This window comes from Mauremys reevesii, linkage group 5 (genome assembly GCF_016161935.1).
Source record: "Mauremys reevesii isolate NIE-2019 linkage group 5, ASM1616193v1, whole genome shotgun sequence".
Classification (NCBI taxonomy): Eukaryota; Metazoa; Chordata; order Testudines; family Geoemydidae; genus Mauremys; species Mauremys reevesii.
This window is the reverse complement of record NC_052627.1, coordinates 57,260,931-57,279,682: the sequence shown is the minus strand read 5'-3', so window position 1 is coordinate 57,279,682 and position 18,752 is coordinate 57,260,931. Positions and strand designations below refer to the sequence as shown.

Sequence of the window (18,752 nt, the reverse complement as noted above, 5' to 3'; positions counted from 1 at the left end):
GCTGTCCTGCAGCTGTTCCAGGAGGCACTATAGACAGCTGCAATCCACAGGGCCCTGGGCTGGAACCCAGAGTAGAGGGCGGGCCCGGGTTCCCCCGAAACCTCCACACTCCTGATCAGACACAAGAGAAGTTGACCGAGACTGTGAGGAAGATCACTGAGGTGAGCAAATCTGCCAATAAGTGCAGGACCCACCAAGGTAGAGGAGGAACTTTGTCACAACTGGTGTCAGGAGTGGGATTTGGTGTGCACAGCGTGGCAGAAGAAGGAGGGTGATTTAAAAAAAAATAGAGGGTTTTTTTTTTCACCACGATGGATGACTTAGTGTGGGTATTGATACAAGCTACAGCGGCCCAACAGGAGGCTACCCGTGTCCAGGCAGCTGCCCAACAGGAGGCAGTGCGGCTGCAGCAAGAGACTAATCACCTGCTGATGGACCAGGCTTCTCAAGACCGAGCTATGTTGCGGGAACTGGTAAACCAGGTAAAGACCCTTACAGAGCTGAACCGTGGCCATGATGGGACGCAGGTCATACGGGCCAGCCATTGGCTGCAGAAAATGACACGGGAGGATGATGTAGAGGCATACCTTCTGGCCTTTGAGAGGACAGCCCTACGCGAGGCCTGGCCTCGAGTTCAGTGGTCTGGCATCCTTGCCCCATTCCTGTGTGGGGAGGCCCAGAAGGCCTACTATGATCTGCCTGAAGAGGCTGCAGCAGACTACCCCCAGCTGAAAGCAGAGATCCTGGCCAGATCTGGGGTAACGACCACAGTGCGGGCCCAGCGGTATCACGAGTGGAGGTACCAGGAATACAAAACCCCGCGGTCCCAATTGTATGACCTCATCCATCTTGCACAAAAGTGGTTGCGAACGGAGTCCCGGAGTCCGGAAGAGATACTAGAGGTTCTGGTCATCGACCGATACATGAGGGGACTTCCACCAGACCTTCGTGCCTGGGTAAGCCAGAATGAACCCTCCACCTATGAGGAGGTTGTTGCACTGGTTGAGAGGCAAGGACAGCGAGGGAGCTGACCCGACCAGTTAAGGAAGAGGCACCCCGGGTTAAACTAGCAGCACCAAGCCCTAGAGCTCAGGTGACTGGGCAACCAGGAGATCACAGGTGGAAAAAGAGAGGGGCTGAAGGCCCACCAGAAGCCACAAAGAGTCGGAGCACTGAGGGAGAAGAGGATCGTGATGTTAGACTGCCCAAACCAAGAGCCTGGGGAATGCCTAGGGCCCCATTTAGATGTTATGCCTGCGGGGAGTGGGGACATATAGCTGCACAGTGTCCCAATGCGGAGGAGCCTATGCAGTGTAACCTGGGGAACTGGGCAGACCCATGCTCCCTAATCCACCTTGTGGGGGTCTCACTAACCCCACATATGTACACCAGACCAGTAAAGCTAAATAGGTTAGAGACCACGGCACTGGTTGATTCGGGGAGTGCTATCACGCTGGTCTCGGGGAAGCTCGTGAAGTGTAGTCAGCTGCTACGGGCTAAGCATATGGGGATAACGTGTCCATGGGACAGTTGGTTATTACCCCACCATCCCAGTAAAAATTGAGATTCAGGGGAACACTACTGAGGTAGCAGCAGGTGTAGTCCCTAAACTCCCATACCCGGTGCTCATAGGGAGGGACTTCCCAGGGTTTGGAGACTTACTCCCAGTAGGAGGATTGGAGAAAGAGGGGAACCCTGAAGTTAGTGAGGCATCCACAGTAGACTGTCAACCCCCAGTCTTCTCTGAAATATCCCCAGATTTATTTTCCATTCCCAGACTGGGTAGAAAGTCAAAAAGGGAAAGGAGGGCAGCTAAGGCCTTGGGAACCCGAATAGTGACCCAAAGCCAGAGAGTCACTCTCGTAGGTAGGCGGACCCGAGCAGCTGAAAAGGAGGCCACCCAGGAGGGAGAAGCACCCGAGTCTGACCCCCACCCTAAAGCTTCTGAACCAGTAGAGGCAACAGAGACTGGGCCCCTAGATGTTGGGCAGATTAGCCCCAGGAGAGGAAATTTTGGACCGGACCAGGCTAAAGACCCAAGGTACGACAACGTTAGAAAGGAGGTGACTGAAATAGATGGGGTCCCTGTGGAAGGGAAAACCCAGGGACCAGGACCCTATTTCATAATGAAAAAGAATCTCTTTTACCGGGTTGCACCAGTACAGGGGCAGAAGGTACAGCAGATCCTAGTACCTCAAAAACACCAGAACACCGTATTAAGTCTTGCTCATAGTCATCTTTTTGGGGGGCACTTGGGGGTAGAGAAGACCCTGGCACGAGTCCTACGATGGTTCTCCTGACACCAGTTGTGACAAAGTTCCTCCTCTACCTTGGTGGGTCCTGCGTTTATTGGCAGATTTGCTCACCTCAGTGATCTTCCTCACAGTCTCGGTCAACTTCTCTTGTGTCTGATCAGGAGTGTGGAGGTTTCGGGGGAACCCGGGCCTGCCCTCTACTCCGGGTTCCAGCCCAGGGCCCTGTGGATTGCAGCTGTCTATAGTGCCTCCTGGAACAGCTGCAGGACAGCTACAACTCCCTGGGCTACTTCCCCATGGCCTCCTCCAAACACCTTCTTTATCTTCACCACAGGACCTTCCTTCTGGTGTCTGATAATGCTTGTACTCCTTAGTCCTCCAGCAGCACACCCTCTCACTCTCAGCTCCTTGCACCTTTTGCTCCCAGTGCCTCACACGCACTTCCTCTCCTCTGGCTCCCCCTCGCCTGACTGGAGTGAGCTCCTTTTTAAACCCAGGTGCCCTGATTAGCCTGCCTTGATTGGCTGCAGGTGTTCTAATCAGCCTGTCTGCCTTAATTGGTTCTAGCAGGTTCCTGATTACTCTAGTGCAGCCCCTGCTCTGGTCACTCAGGGAACAGAAAACTACTCATCCAGTGACCAGTATATTTGCCCTCTACCAGACTCCTGTAAGCCCCTGCTACACAACCCCCAGCTTCGTGTACAGGTGGCGGAGTCCCCCGCGGTGCGCCAGAGGCTGGTCTTGGCGGGAGTCACCAGGGTCGGGGACCTCCTGGACTACGACCGGGGAGACTGGCTGGATCCCCTGACGCTCGCTCAGCGCTTGGGGCTCTCCAGACCTCGTACTCCCCGGCGCGTACTTCAGGAGGTGAAGGCTGCTTTACTGCCCGCTGCTCGGGCCTACCTCGACCGGGTCCTGCGAGAGGGCACACCCCGCCCACCTTCCGCCCCAGGCCCCGTGGACCTTTTTATCGGGCCCGTGCCCCGTGGACCCAATCGGCCCCCTCGCTCTTTCGCTGCGAGCCGGCTGCCCGATCTGCAGCTGGTTCTGTTCCAGACCACGCCAAGAAAACATCTGTACACGCTCGTGCTCCACACTCTTCACCACCTCACCCTCACGTCCTGCCCCGATACAAAATGGCGGGACCTCGTGCCGCCTCTTGAGGGTGAGGAGCCCCGGTGGGCCAACTTGTATTCTGCCCTGGTCCCGAGGCCCGCCGGGGATGTCAGTTGGCGGCTCCTTCATGGGGCCATGAGCACGGGCGTGTACTTGGCGCGGTTTACCCGTCCCCAACACCTGCCCCTTTTGCGGCATGAAGGAGACCCTGGCGCACGTTTATTTAGAGTGCGCCAGGTTGCAGCCCCTGTTCCGGCTCCTCTTGGATCTCCTCTTGTGTTTTTGGTTGCACTTTTCCCCTCACCTGTTTATCTATGCACTCCCCATCCATGGCCCCACAAAGTCACGGGATCTCCTTATCAACCTCCTCTTGGCCCTGGCCAAACTAGCCATCTATAAAACCAGGGAGAGGAGGTTGGCCGACGGGATTTCCTGCGACTGTGGGGCCTATTTCCGCTCCTCCGTCCGTTCACGCAACCGGGCAGAGTTCCTCTGGGCGGTGTCCACTGGCTCCCTTGACGCCTTCGAGGAGCAGTGGGCGTTGTCCGGGGTTCTCTGCTCGGTGTCCCCATCAGGTTCCCTTCATTTAGCCCTATGACCTCACTCCTGATCCTGTTTTTTTCATTGGTTGTCCCACGTAATTTGTTAGTGTCCCAGACCTGTGGATCCTCCCCTTAGGCTGGGGGGAGGTCCACTTCCTGGATACTAATAGGACCAGACTCCTGTACCCTACTGGCCTGGGTCTGTCACAATGGGTATTCAAATAAATAAAAATCATGTGTTTCCAAAAGAATGTAGTGTATAACTAAAAGCATAAAGTTTATGGTGAGGATGGTATGATGAGATAGGTCACATGCCATTGTAAGCAATCTGAGACTGTTAGTAGCAACTATCCTCAATGGCTAGAGAAATGACATTAGATATGGAAGATTCTCAGTTACTACAGAGAATTCTTTCCCAGGTGTCCGGGTGGTGGGTCTTACCAACATGCTCAGGATCTAACTGATCACCATATCTGGGGTTGGGAAGGAGTTTTTCCCCAGGTCAGATTGACAGAGACTATGAGGGCTTCTTGCCTTCCTCTGCAGCATATGGGGCATGTATCACTTGCTGGCCAACACTAGAGTTAATGGTGGATTCTCTGTAACTTGAATCTTTAAATCATGATTTGAGGACTTCAGTAATTCAGCCAGAGGTTATGGGTCTATTACAGGACTGGGTGGGTGAGGTTCTGTGGCCTGCGATGTGCAGGAGGTCAGACTAGATGATCCCTTCTGGCCTTAAAGCCTGTGAGTCTATGTTAATTTTGGGGAATAGACACAAAGATAGATATTTCTCTTCCATAATTCTTTATTTTTGGGTGGGTGAGGTAAAGAAGCGGAGAGAATAGTAGTCTTTGCCATTTACCCACCTTGTTGAAATCTGCCAAATATTTTTGCTACCTGTTGTACCTTTGAAATATTGCACTGCATACCTACATTACTAGCAAGAGCCTTTTCTGAAGCAGATTTTACAGTTAAAAGTGGTCTGGTTTTCGTTGTGCTCACAAATATAAAACAGAGCTATGCATTGTGTGTGGTCCACTTGCTTAGTGTTTGAGTGAAAATTAATTGTAGAGCAACAGATGAGAAAATGTCTGTGTTGGCACTGTGTGCAAGTATTAATAGTTTCACAAACCCTTTGTTGTAGGAAAGCATCAGGTGTCCCATTTAGTTTGTTAAATGTGTATATACAGATATACAGCTGCTTACTTTTAAGTGTTTTTCTTTTTTGTTTTTAATAGAAACAATTAGCCTAAGTGATCTATTGGCCAGGATTGAATCAGTGAATAGCACTATGAAGCGTAAGAAAAGTGAAAACTGTGCATCTGTCAGGTAAAACTTCACTATAAGTGGCTGAAAGACAATGAATATCTACTACTCCATTTTGCCATTTATTCCCCATCCCCTCTCAATGTTATATATGAAAGTGACCTTGTCTTCTGATAGGGCATAACTTTTTTAAAACGTATGTTCACTGTAAATTACTTAAATTTTAGAAACTAATGGGTCTATCAGTGCTTTTGAATTAATTAAATTGTAACAAATCTAGAGGGGAAAAAAGGCTTTGTTTGCCTATAAACAGTGTTACATTTATGGAGTCATCAATACTTCACAAGGACATACCGTTAGTTTATATCTAAGACTAAGATCTCACTGCACATGTAGGATAAACTCTCTTTTCAATGTTATATTCTACAGACTTCTTTTAAGAGGGGATTGAGTTTGACTGTTTGTTTAGGCACTTTAAGGTCCTGATTCATCTCCCATTGAAATCAATGGCAAAACTTCTCCAATTCACTTCAGTGGTGCAGGATCAGAACCTATACAGCAAAATGTTATATTGACACCCAGAAACAAGAACTATAAGGAAACATTTTTATTGAGTTCACAGCATATAGCTCAGTCTCCTCTTTAAAATGTCAAAGATAGGTTTTAATGACTATGTAGGCTTTCCACAGCTTCATTTTTTCAGTCCCATTGATTGAATGCTAGGATCCTAGAGCTGACCCAGCATTCTGGTCACTAAAATACTAGCTATTCCCCACTAGTGGGGACTTAACTGGGAGATGAGTACTGAATGGTTTAATGAGCTAGTGAGAGCAATCAGTCCAACCCATCAGCTGGGAACAGTTAAAAGACATAATGAAGTGCGAGGATGTGGATGGCAGGGGCCAGGGGATACAAGATCTCAGAATGAGGAGAACTTTATCTCTCCCACCTCAGAGAGTAGGCTAAGGGAGCCTCCTCAAGGCTGTACTGATGAACTGGTGAAGGGGACCCAGTATATAACATAATGAAGCTCTGGAAAGCCTGTACAGTCATTAAATCTGCTATCAAACCTGGAAACATCTAGCTTGTTTGTGGTGGTCTAGAGGATGGAGAAGGTAGTCTTGTCACAGTCTCGCTTAAATTTAGATAGAAGAGAGGTTCAGAATAATAATTTTGAGGCAGCATGACAAACAAAAAGAGAACACCAAAATGAAGTTAAATATAAAAGATAAAATGGTTGTTACCAAGTGGGTTATTTCACTTAAAGCTTTATAGGCCCAAATTTTCAGACTTCTAGCTTCTCTTGAGGTCACACTCATTCTTGTGCCAGCATTTTGCAGATGAAAATGCATGAATACCTTCTAACTATGTGTGCCATTTATATACTACACCTGCAAGTGCTTGCATTTGACCCCTTCAATGCTTTTTATTAATAAAAATATGTGCAAATGCTAACACTTGCACATGTGCAATTATTTGGTTATTCAAAGGACATGCGTAAGAGCTTGTGAAGTAGGTGTATCCACATAGCTGTATGTGCACAAATAGAGGACATATAGAGGCCTGGCTGAAAAAGAATCCTATTAGATACACAAAGATTTTGGGATTGATTATGGTATTTATGCTCTGCAGCACACCATGGATCAGTATCCTAAATTGGAAGATCCTGCAGAAAACTTTGCCATAATTTCTCTTGCTTCCTAAATATGAATACTCTATGATTTTCAGATACTTCTGGCATTCCTTGGCAGCCCATCAACATACCCAAAATACTGGTGAATTTGTTTAAGTTCTAGTGGGGACGCTTTTGGTCAAAACTTGATCATCAAGTTTGACCTCATTTTGTGTTGCTTTCAGTAATCTCTTCACACAATGTGTCTGAACATCAGAATGATCTTGTATAACTTTTACCCACAAGATTTATTTCAAAATTCATAAACACTGTTTAATGCTGAAGATCATGCTCCCATTGAAGTCCAGTAACTTTAGGGATGTAAAAAGAATTGGGTCTTGTTCACAAACATTTTGGGTGAGCTGTAAGGAAATGAAAGCATGTACAGAATTATAATTTTACTTTTGAAAACTGTATCTTAAATCTAGGCAATAAGACATGCACAGCAATGTATTTTGGGTGATAATAGTTTTCTTAGATGGTGTTACAAGGCACGTGGCTGAACGCTGAGTACCTTTAACACCAGTGAAATGTATCAAACCTATAGAAGTGCACTTACTGGAGCATCTTGATACTAATATGAAACCAAATAGAACTATTAATGCTCTCAATATTACTGATATGGGTGTAACAGCAATAACAAAGAGCCAGGTAGAAGGCTCCATTTCTGTCCAGAGTCCTAAAGCTGTATCTAAATTTTGGTATAAGTTAGGATACTAACAAATCTAAAATGCCTAAGGCAAAAATATACACGTACTATAGTACTGGTACCTTCCCTCTGAATTTTCTATTGACTTGTTGCTAAGATTTGGATGCTCATATCCCTGTTCATGTCCCACATTAGGCATGAAAATGCTGCTCTGGGTTTAAAAGTCCCTTGTGTTATTTATTACTGGCTTTGGGAATTCCTGATGTGTGCATTTGCATCCCAACATCCATGATTGAATCAGAGCTGCTCTTGTGCTGATGCTCTTGCAGCACACAGTCATTTTATAGTAATGCTGGGAACTGAACTCTGGGACAAACATACACTGTCTCACTGTCTGGCATGTAACTTTTCCATAGTCGTCAATATGTAAAACTAAATGGTAGTGCAACAACATTGATTAAAATGGGACAAATCAAATGGGTGTGATGTTTGCTTACTGGACTGAGACTGAAACCATACATTACTGTAACCAAGCTCACACTTTAACCGATTCAGAGAACATGTGAATAGCTGAGCAGTGAATATTTCCCCAACTTTCATATTCAGACTAGAACGTGCATTTTTTTTATTCTGAAAAACATCCCACATGACCCCTCAAAAAGGCTTATTAGTAAACTACTTTGAATGCAACATTTAAAATGAATGGGATTCTTCTGAAAAACAACCCTGGAAGAGACAAGAAGGCATTTGTTTGGGAGGGGGATGTTGTAGGAGGTTGCTCTCCTCACGCTGCTACCTGAGGCCTGGGTAGCCAGCATGGCTATCCTCTCTTATAGCCTTGGACAGTCTCAAAAGCCAGGCCATAGTTTGACTCATAACGAGGAGAATGACTACAAAAATCAGTGTTGAACGATGTAGGGCGTTTTCTGTTTAAATGATTTTTCTTTTAGTGCCTATGGGGTAGTCTTGCATTAAAGCCCATCTTACAGGATAGCATGCACATAGACACCACAAGAGCCTCTTCTCTGCCAATATGCATAAACTCTGTAATCCCCAGGATTGACATGGTAATTGTGTCTCCATGCTCATTCACTCCTTGGCTTCTCTATTGACACTACCGAAAAGGATGGCAGTTGTGTTGATTTTTGTGATGTGGGAAGCCTGTCCACTAGGAGCTGGAGAGCTTGGACTGAGTCCATCTACTTATTTCACATTGACGCCAAACAGCTGTTGGATGGTAATAACTTTTCGGCATAACAGATTGGGAGCGGAACATTTAATCTAGAAATTAAAGACTCCATCCCATTAGCAAGTCCCAAAGCCATCCAGTTCCCTTGATAGTGGATTTTTTTAAAATGTGATTCCTCCTTAAATAATATTTTAAACATTGAGAAAATGAACATTTATACTGTATAGTAGTAGATCTCGTCATTTAAGTATGTAATATAGGGAATATATAAAAGCTAAATTATGTGAATTTATCTTGCATTTTCAAGGGGGGCCTTCAATTTACCTAGTGTTTCCACATGCGTGGATGATGAAATTCCTTGGCTTCAGATGAAACACAAAGGTAAATGTTGTTCTTGTTAATGGCATTAGATTTTATTTGCATTATGTTGCATTCATCATAAAAAAAGTTATTTCTTTTGTTTATATTTTTAAATGTTATGATAAAAATATTTTGAAGCAATATCTCACTTTGAGTTTAGAAATTCCAGGAAAAAGTAGAAGGAAATAAAGAAATTAATCTTGGCTAGTTAATAATTCACTGTAAAGCTAAGAGTTCATGTATTCCAAGGATACCATTGAGTAGATATCCTTTGAAATCCCAGTGGTCAGGCTTTGTGAGTTGCATTGAATCCTGTATGTCTCATTGGAACCGAAAGAAAGAAGTTACAAGATGGTTTACCTGCACCAATGCTTTGATTCCTATCATTCTGCTGCAATATACTACATATATGCTGAACACACACAAAAAATTCTGTCAACCCTTTGACAAGAAAGCTTTGGTGTCTGCACATGGGTAAGAACTCTTCTTGGCTGATTGACAATACCATTGCAGTTAACAATCCTGTGTAGTCAGTGACTATAACAGAGTAATGGGGGGCGGGGGAGCCAGGATGAATTGCATTCTTGTACCATTTTAGACTCCTGGTTCTGCATCAGAATCTGGTAGCAGGCACCCCTACACTTTTGAGGATACCCAGTGACATCAATGTGACTCTGCATGGCTATAAGGGTCTACACTAATGGATCCTGATGTGGGAGTGGAGCTTTAATCACTGACTCTTTGAATTTTTTTGTCAGTCAGTGTGCACTGAAAGCTGGGTAAAATGTCTGGACCTTTCTGCAAATGAGATGTTTGTCTGAATTGAGTTTGTTACTGTTTCTGCTAATCAAGGAAAAATATGTTTGCTATAATTGCCTCATTGGGTATATCTACACTGAAATTAGAAACCTGTGGCTGGCTTGTGCCAGCTGACTCGGGCCCACGGAGCTTGGGCTAAGGGGCTGTTTAATTGTGGGATAGACATTCTGGATGAGGGTGAATCCCAGGCTCTAGAACCCTGAGGGATGGGAAAGTCCCAGAGCTTGGACTGCAGCCCAAGCCTGAATGTTTACACTGCAATTAAGCAGCCCCGCAAGCCCATGTGAGCTTGCATGTCCTAGCCATGGGTGTCTAATTGCAGTGTAGACATACACTGAGAGCTCTAACACAGATTACCAGAGTCTGAATCATGATAGTCACAAAACATTTTGTTACTCTACTGTACTTAGCAACAGTCAGCCCATGTATATTTAACAGCAAAATGATCTGTCTGTTTTGATCTTATCTTTTTTTTCTGTGCACCAGACAGTCTTAGCATGAGAAAAGGTAAGGCTATTTAAAAAAGAAAAAAGGCAACACTGAGCTCTGAAAGCATCAGACATTCAGAATGAGTAGAAATCCATTCTTTCTGTTAATTGTAGTCAAGATAGCTACACATGCACAATCTTAATTTTTTCATACTGTAGAAAAAATAACAGGCTAAAAACGGTATTTGCACTGTAAATAAACATCAGGTATATTTTGAACATATCTCTAATGTGCTGATAGTGAAACACTGACAGCTTTATTTTATTGTTCTTTGGGACTAGATTGCAACATCACAATCTGCTCTAGATTGTGTATAATCCCTGAAGGTCAGGGAGGGAATTGTGACTCTTGATTCCAAGTCTCTCTCTGGTCCACCCCTTGTTCCAGTGAGAAAACAATTTGCTGCTGTCTGTACCAGTTTTGGACTACTTTCCTCTCCAATCTGGCTGAGCTCTGCTGGCCAGCATACTGGAGGGGAAGGCGGGAGGTCATAGTCAATGCTCTCCCTGTTCTCTGCTTCTACCAACCACCCACTTTGTCTGCACCTGTGCAGGAGGGGAATAGCAGGCCTTTGGTGCCTTCCCTCCCCCACTTAGTGTGACCTGGGATGTCTGTAGCCCATACAATAGTCGGGGGCACAGGACATGAACTAATCTTGCTCTTTATTAGTAGCATAGAAGAATTTATTAAAAATTGTCATGTGTTTGTAATACATATAGTATATTGCAGAGGTTAAAGAAAAATATCCAATCCTGTTGTGAAGAAACCTGCAATGCAGTAGTTCTTACTCTGTGGAGACTGTCTTTGTTGGGGACTATTGCTCTGAAATGTAGTGTGATCTGTATGGCGAGAGCTTATGTGGTGCTCCAGTGATATCATTGCTGAGATTCCATGTGGACTTAAGTATGGATCTGTGCTGATTGGATTGTAGGACTGGGGGCATGGAAAACAGGAAAGAAAGGGAGAGAGTAAAGTAAATAAAGGATTGTTTAAAACTAACTTATTGATCATTTTGTTAGCACTAGCTTTTCTGTACTCATAATTTTATAGAATTGACAGAAAGCTGATGTTAAGCACCTACATGTTATACATAACAAAAACTCTACCTGTCATTTCTTCTCTGCTAATGGATAGACATAAATATATGGTTATCAGTATAAACATTCTTTCAAGAGAAAATGTTTAACAATTCCTGTAAATTTTTACATTTTCATATTTCATTATTTTTTGTACAATACCGTTTTTGTTCCATTAGTAAAAAAAACAAGTTGTACAGACAGTTTTGAGCTCAAAGGGATTCCATCTTAGATTATGATAGCTTTTATCGTTGGTAAATAGGAACTGATAAGAGGTGGTGATGGAAATGGTCAGGAACATATGAGAGAAATATTTTATTTGATTTAGTCAATTAATTTTGCCACTATTAATCAAAGAGCGTTCGAGTCCCTGTTGAACTATCTGACTACATCAGACATTCATTAAATAAATTTATTTGATGAAAAACAGCTATATTCACCATCTGGCAGGTATCATTTGACTGGCTCTGTTGTAAAGTAAGGGGGGAAAAGATTTTCTAATATCCGCTGGGAGTGGAAATTGCCAAATGTTTGAAGTGTTTTTTCAGATTTCAGATATTTTTCCCTAGTCTAAGCTTTATTTTAAACAATAAATAGTAGTTCCTGTGAAGGTAATTTACTCATTGTTAATTAGAAGAGGCTAATGCATTGTTGTGAAGGACGAATAATTTATATAACTAAGAAAATTGCTTGATATGGAGCAGGAATTCCAAAACAGTATATACAAACAGCAGTGCTTGTGCACAGGGCCGGCTCTACAGTTTTTTGATGCCCCAAGCAGTGCGCCGTATTGCCGCCGTGGGCGTGTGGGGGGGGAGTCCATGTGCCCTTAGGGCGGCAGACGCATTTCCACGGCGGCAGCAATTCGGCGGCAGCTTCTATGTTTAGCTGAAGCCGCCCCGGACAGCTAAACATAGAAGCTGCCGCCGAATTGCCCTCACCGCGGAAACGCGCCTGCCGCCTTAAGGGCACACGGACTGCCCCCGCCCTCTCCGGCGGCAATTCGGCGCGCTGCTTGGGGGCAAAACAACAGGGACTGCCGCCCCTTGCAGAATGCCGCCCCAAGCACCAGCTTGGAATGCTGGTGCCTGGAGCCGGCCCTGCTTGTGCATGTGCCAAGCTGAGCATGCACAAAAAGCGTTGTCCCATTTTGCATATGGACATAACTTAAGTTGACAGTAAAGACTGGGCATGGTCCATTTTATAATTTATGGCAGAAATATCAACCTATCTTTTGCCAAAATGAATAAAAGGGTATTTGTGTCACACACACACACATACACCCCAACACTAGCTTGGTAATACAGATACTGAAAAGATTCTCAAAAAGAACTAGATAAATTCATGGAGGATAGGTCCATCGATGGCTATGGGCAGGGATGGTGTCCCTAGTCTCTGTTTGCCAGAAGCTGGGAATTGGCGACGGGATGAATCACTTGATGATTGTCTGTTCTGTTCATTTCCTCTGGGGCACCTGGCATTGGCCACTGTCGGAAGACAAGATACTGGGCTAGATGGACCTTTAGTCTGACCCAGTATGGCTGTTCTTATGAATGTGATCCTATGACCAATACATGGATTACCACCATCCTGCTTGAATAGAGCACCCATTCTTGTCAGCATTTCCACTCTAGCCTCAGAATCCAAAAGGAGTGTTCTTCAGGTGAAGGGATCTGCAAGTAGGCATAGGGGATGGAGTAGGCTGGTGGAAGGAGCCTGGGTGATATATATCCTTAATCTCTCCTTGTGAAGTAAAGATATTACAGATTTAGGTACTTCCTTCCTAGTGAGAATCCCTCTTCAAGGTGGTGGGGAGATCTGGGAGCAGATGCTGGCTAGGGAGGATCTGGTGTCAGAACTCCAATGGAGAACTGCTATCAGAGACCAGGGGTTGGGATGTGGTTGGGGGAGGGCATGGCTTTGGAGCGGAGCCTGGAGCTGGAGCGTGGAGCAGCTCCGGAGCAGTAGAGTTGCAGGTTTTTGCCTGGAGCTGGAGTGGAGCTGGAGCACAGCCCCAAAGCCCTGGGGGAGGGACTCTTTGGGACACAACTAGTGGGAGCCACAGAGCATCCCCGAAGATGGTCTTGGCCTCTTGGATGTCCCCTGGGGTCTGCAAGGATCTGTGGGATTTGTGGGCTGGTCTTTTGGCATGTTTTGCAGGAGTTCAAGCCTGTTTTCTCCATTCTTCCTATTCCAATGGCGAACTCTTGTGAGGAGAACCTTGAAAAATTCCTGACCCTTAAATCCTGCTCCAGGATATTCCGAACAGAAGGATGGTTGAACCCAAAATGTTTTACTTAGACAAACTGGAGAATTAAAGCCCTGTATCAGCCAAAAACAATCCAAACCAAAGGAAATAATGACAAATGTATGAAAAGTCAAACACATTTGATTGATCAGGAAGTAATGTCAGAAACCTCCCATTGACTTGGTTCATCCTTATTCATGAACAGTGATGAGTCACAGCTAAGCATTGACTTGAACTTGGTTCAGCTTTCCACTCTAACTGACCTCCACATAGACTTTCCACAGCTAGAGTCCCTCCGCTAGCACAGAACTTACAGTGAGTCAAGTCCAATGTGCATATGTTTGCAAAAGATTTTCTGTCCCTTTTCCATTTTTCCTCCTGCTCCTTCCATACCTAGGTGGGGTTGCTAACTTTCTAATTGCTGAAAACAGAACACCCTGGCCCCTTCCCCTACACTGCCCCTTCCTCCGAGGCCCCATGACTGCCCCGCCTCTTCCCCCGAGGCTCAGCTTAGGAACATCCAGAGCATGGGCTTGCAACCCTGACCATCTAAGCTAATAGCCATTGACGGACCTATCTTTCATGAACATATCTCTTTCTTTTTTGAACCCAGTTCTACCTTTGGCCTTCACAACATCCCATGACAAAGAGTTGGGCATTGTCTAAAGAAGTATTTCCTTTTGTTTGTTTTAATCTTTAGCTATTAATTTCATTGGGTGACCCCTGGTTCTTGGGTTATGTGAAGGGGTGAATAACACTTTTTTTCTCCACACCATTCATGATTTTATAGGCCTCTATCATATCCCCCCCTTAGTCATCTCTTTTTTAAGATGAACAGTCCCAGTCTCTTCAGACTCTCCTCGTATGGAAGCTGTTCCATAGCCTTAATAGATTTTTGTTGCCCTTCTCTGTACATTTTCCATTTCTAATATATCATTTTTGAGATGGGTGACCAGAACTGCATGAGGGATTCAAGGTGTCAGTGTACCATGGATTTCTATAGTGGCATTGTGATATTTTCTGTCTTATCATCTATCCTTTTCCTAATGATTGCTAATGTTCTTTTAGCTTTTTTTGACTGATGCTGCACATTTGAGCTGATGTTTTTCAGAGAACTATCCACGATGACTCTGAGATCTCTTTATGTAACAGCTAATTTAGAACCTATCATTTTTATGTATTATTTTTATGCATTCTGATCTGCATAGGGAGATAAATTTTAACTACTAATCACAGTAATATTTGTACTTCTCTAGTACCTAACCTCTGAAGGTCTCAAATCCTTTGATATAGAATAATGAGGTAGGTATGTATCATCAGTCCCTTTTATAGATATGAAGACTGAGGCATAGGGAGAATAAGTGACTTGCTTTTTGGAGTTGTGGCAGGTCTAGCAATAGACTTCAGACCTCTGGACTCCTGATTTTGTGTATTAAGTATATGACCACTTTTTCAAAGGGAAGGGAATAGTATTAGATGAAGATATGCTGTCATCTTTAGTTTCCTATGCAGTTTCCTTTTCAGTCACTTTGTTGTTTTATAAAATGGTGGAGTTATGGAAATTAGCACTAGTTCCACTACATTTTCCAGATATCTTATGCAATTTGTGGGTGTTATGCTTTGTGCTGCTGGTTCCTTTCCACTTTATAACAGGAAGCAGATAGAAAAGATTATTTTTCTTGCTGGATTCCCCACAGTTCATGAAAATAGATCTATCATACAAACACACTTGTTTGATAATATGAAAATACTCATCTAATGGAGTTGGTTCATGGGGAAAGGATGCAAAGTGTCACTTCATTTTGTAAAGGAGGGTACTGATTGAAATTGTGTCATGCAGCGGGAAAAAGAGAAAAAGCATAGTGGTGCAAATAAGCAGAGCGCTTACAAGAACTATTTGTAGTATAAAAAGGAAAGAGGTGGAGCAATTTCATCTCATCAGACAGGAAAAGAATCTGACCTTTAATAAAAACATTCACACTACATTGCTCATGGCATTTAAATATTCTGTTGACAATGAAATCAAGGGTAGTTTAGAGCCCTTACAGCTGGCTTAGTTTCTGAAGTACTTGAGTAAATGAGCTCATCCTGCATATATGCTGAAATAGACTTTTGCTGCCGTAGCAAAGGCAGAGACATTCTGAACCCCAGGTTTCATTCCTTCCCCTGTTCTTTCTGTCCTGTTTTTTTTCTTCTCATTTGCAACAGCCCTTACCAAAAAAAAAAGAACAACAAACCACCACTGAAGTGAACAGAGCTTGTTTTCGGGTGGCATCTTCAGATGTATTTCTACAAGGATCTAGTAGACAATCTTTATGAGCACTGTTATATTTTTAGTAGTACTCTCACTTGACTATTAAATACAGAACTGAACAATAGTAATTACTGCACAAGTACCAAGGTCCCAAAGTAGCACTGCTCACTTCAGTGAAGAGCTGCTGTGAAAACACATTTAAAAAATAACCCATGGTGACAAGAATAGGGGAAAGGAAGAGTCTGCAGTTCAAAGTGCTTTTTCTAAGGGAGCATAATGCATTTATATGTATACAGGATTCTTTCCCCACCTTTTCTTTGCATTTTCATTATTATGGAACTTGCCCATGTGAGTCTAGGGGTCAGACTGAGTACTTTAAATCATAGGCGTGTATGGTTAAGGCAAAGGACATCCATGAAGTAGGGCCTGATTGGGGAATAATGGAATGGGTTCCCTTTTGTCTGAGTTTACTTGAGGATGAAGGTTGAGATCACAGTGAGCTAGACATACCAGTGCAAGAAAGATCCATCCTGAGGATGGATGGGAAGTGAGACTTGGGGTAAGCAGGGAAAGGTTGGGAGAGGGAAAAGAAGAGAGTGCTTTGTGGGAAGAAAAACCTTGGGTTGAGATCCTAAGAGAAAAGGGAAAGAAAAGAGGGAGAGATGGAGAAAGTCCTTTGGAGAGTGTGTGGAAAGCTAAGATTTTTGTGCTGAAGATTTTTAGGGAAATCTCCCATCATTGCTCCCACACTGGTCCAACTCCACTGGTGATAGCCATAGAAGGAGCCTGGTACATAAAAGCTGCTGGTATTTTTGCCACTGTCTCTGCCTATGAAGGATTTTGTAGTTCTAATATTACTTCAGTGAGGTTCAGTCCGAGTTACTGTCATAATCTTCATTTCCATACAGTAATTGTGCAGTGATGGGCAATGGAAGGCTCTGTGCACGCTCTACCAATCTTAGTGGATATTTCTAAATCTTCAAAAATGCAGCCCAAATAAGTGGTGCTGGAACATTTTTGATAGTGGTGGTCCTGAAAGCCAGCCTCCTTACCCTGTCTGTGTGCCCCCCAGCTGGGGCCAGGAGCACGGCAGTGTCTCCGGGAAGGGGGACCTGGACAGAGGTAAGGGGGCTGAGGCTGGGGCCACAGACGGGTGGGGGCGGGACCTGGAGCAGAATCTGGGCATGGGGCTGGCAGCCAGGAGCATGTATGTCGGGCCAGGAGCAGAGACCCGTGTAAAACCTGGAGGTGCTGCAGCGCCCCCACAATCCCTAGTTCCCACACCTATGCCAAAATAGTAAAGTTAGTCAAAATTTTAAAAAAAGTTGAAAAATCGCCTTTTTCAAGAAATGTAAATTTTAATGAGAAATTATTTTTTTCCAAAAATTTTCCATTTTATTTTTTATAAAATCTGACAACGAAACTTTATTTTTCATTTTCTGTTTCCTTTCCCTACCACCTCTTTTTTGGGGTGAGGAGGCGGGTTGCAAAATTAATAAAAGATGGGGGGGGGAGAGGAGGAAACTTCCCCTCATGAAATTTTTCTAAAATGAAATTTTTCAATAATTCTTTTCATGATAAATTTCAGATAAAATATCATTCCCTTTTTAAAACTTTATAATAAAAAATTAATGTTTAATGTAACAAAAGCTGTTGGTTTTTAACCAGCTTTACAAATAGCTTTAAATATCCTATTTTATTCCTGCCTCAAGGACACTCACTCTAATATTATTTACTATCTCTTACATCTATTATTGAGCTATCTCACAGTTTCTTTCCCTTAGCTCAGTGTTTCTCAAATTGGGGTTGCTGCTTGTTTATGGAAAGCCCCTGGCGGGCCGGGCCAGTTTGTTTACCTGCCCTGTCCGCAGGTTCGGCCGATCGCCACTTCCACTGGCTGCGATTCGCTGCTCCAGGGCAATGGGAGCTGCTGGAAGCGGCAGCCAGTAAGTCCCTCGGCCTGCGCCGCTTCCAGAAGCTCCCATTGGCCTGCAGCGCGAACTGCAGCCAGTGGGAGCGGTGATCAGCCGGACCCGTGGACGGGGCAGGTAAACAAACTGGCCCTGCCCGCCAGGGGCTTTCCCTTCAAATGCGGTGACCTCAGTCTGAGAAACACTGCCTTAGCTTCTATTACTTTGTGTACTGTACTGTAGGTGCAGCCATGCCGTTTAGCCACAATTCCATAGCAGAGCGTCTGAGTGAAATCCTGGCGGCATTGAAGTCAATTGGAGTTTTGTGATTGATTACAATGGGGCCAGCATTTCACCTTCTGTCTCCCAAATCATGCAATTCCTGCCAAAAAATGGTTTACAAGGCCATTTTGTGGGAGCTCAGGGAGCTGCAGTCCAGATTGATGACTCCGCCCTCTCTCCAGTGCTGTCCATTTTAATTGTGCTAGCTGAACAATAGAGTGAGGCAAGTGACAGTGAAGTTTGTTAGGCTGGTGAAGAGGCTTCAAGATTTCTTATTTACTAAAACAAAGTTGATGAATCCAAAGGCAACCAAATTTCTAATTAATATCCTGGAACACCTAATTTTTTTAATGCATTAAAATATACTTCATATAAACAAATGTATCTTCAGCATTGGGTAGCAGGGCTCACGGATAAATCCAGATTGTTCAAAGCAGCTACCATTATTTTTTACTATCCTAACTGGATATTGAGGATTAGAGAAAGTTGTACAAAATGTGATGGCACTATATCTCACTTCTTTATTCAGAGAAAAACTAAAGTGGAGACTGAATTGTTTACTGCTTGAATTGTGTTTAGAAAAACTGCATTACATTAAGCAGGGATTAATCTATTTTAACTA

At 44.0% G+C, this 18,752-nt stretch overlaps 1 protein-coding gene across 7 annotated transcripts in view; it reads left to right on the top strand.

The window, feature by feature from the left end:
• The window catches only part of IQCM (IQ motif containing M), a 167,129-nt gene that overhangs the window by 26,054 nt on the left and 122,323 nt on the right, over positions 1-18,752 (top strand). For 6 of the 7 annotated variants that reach the window (XR_005598733.1, XM_039539279.1, XM_039539280.1 and 3 more), the window contains exons 6-7: positions 5,155-5,245; positions 9,000-9,073. The exons of the other annotated variant lie outside the window; for it this stretch is intronic. Coding sequence is in view for 5 of the 6 variants with exons in the window: in XM_039539279.1 (XP_039395213.1) it covers positions 5,155-5,245; positions 9,000-9,073 (165 nt within the window). In the remaining variant the exon portion in view is untranslated. The remainder of the gene's footprint in view (positions 1-5,154; positions 5,246-8,999; positions 9,074-18,752) is intronic. 7 annotated transcript variants of the gene reach the window in all.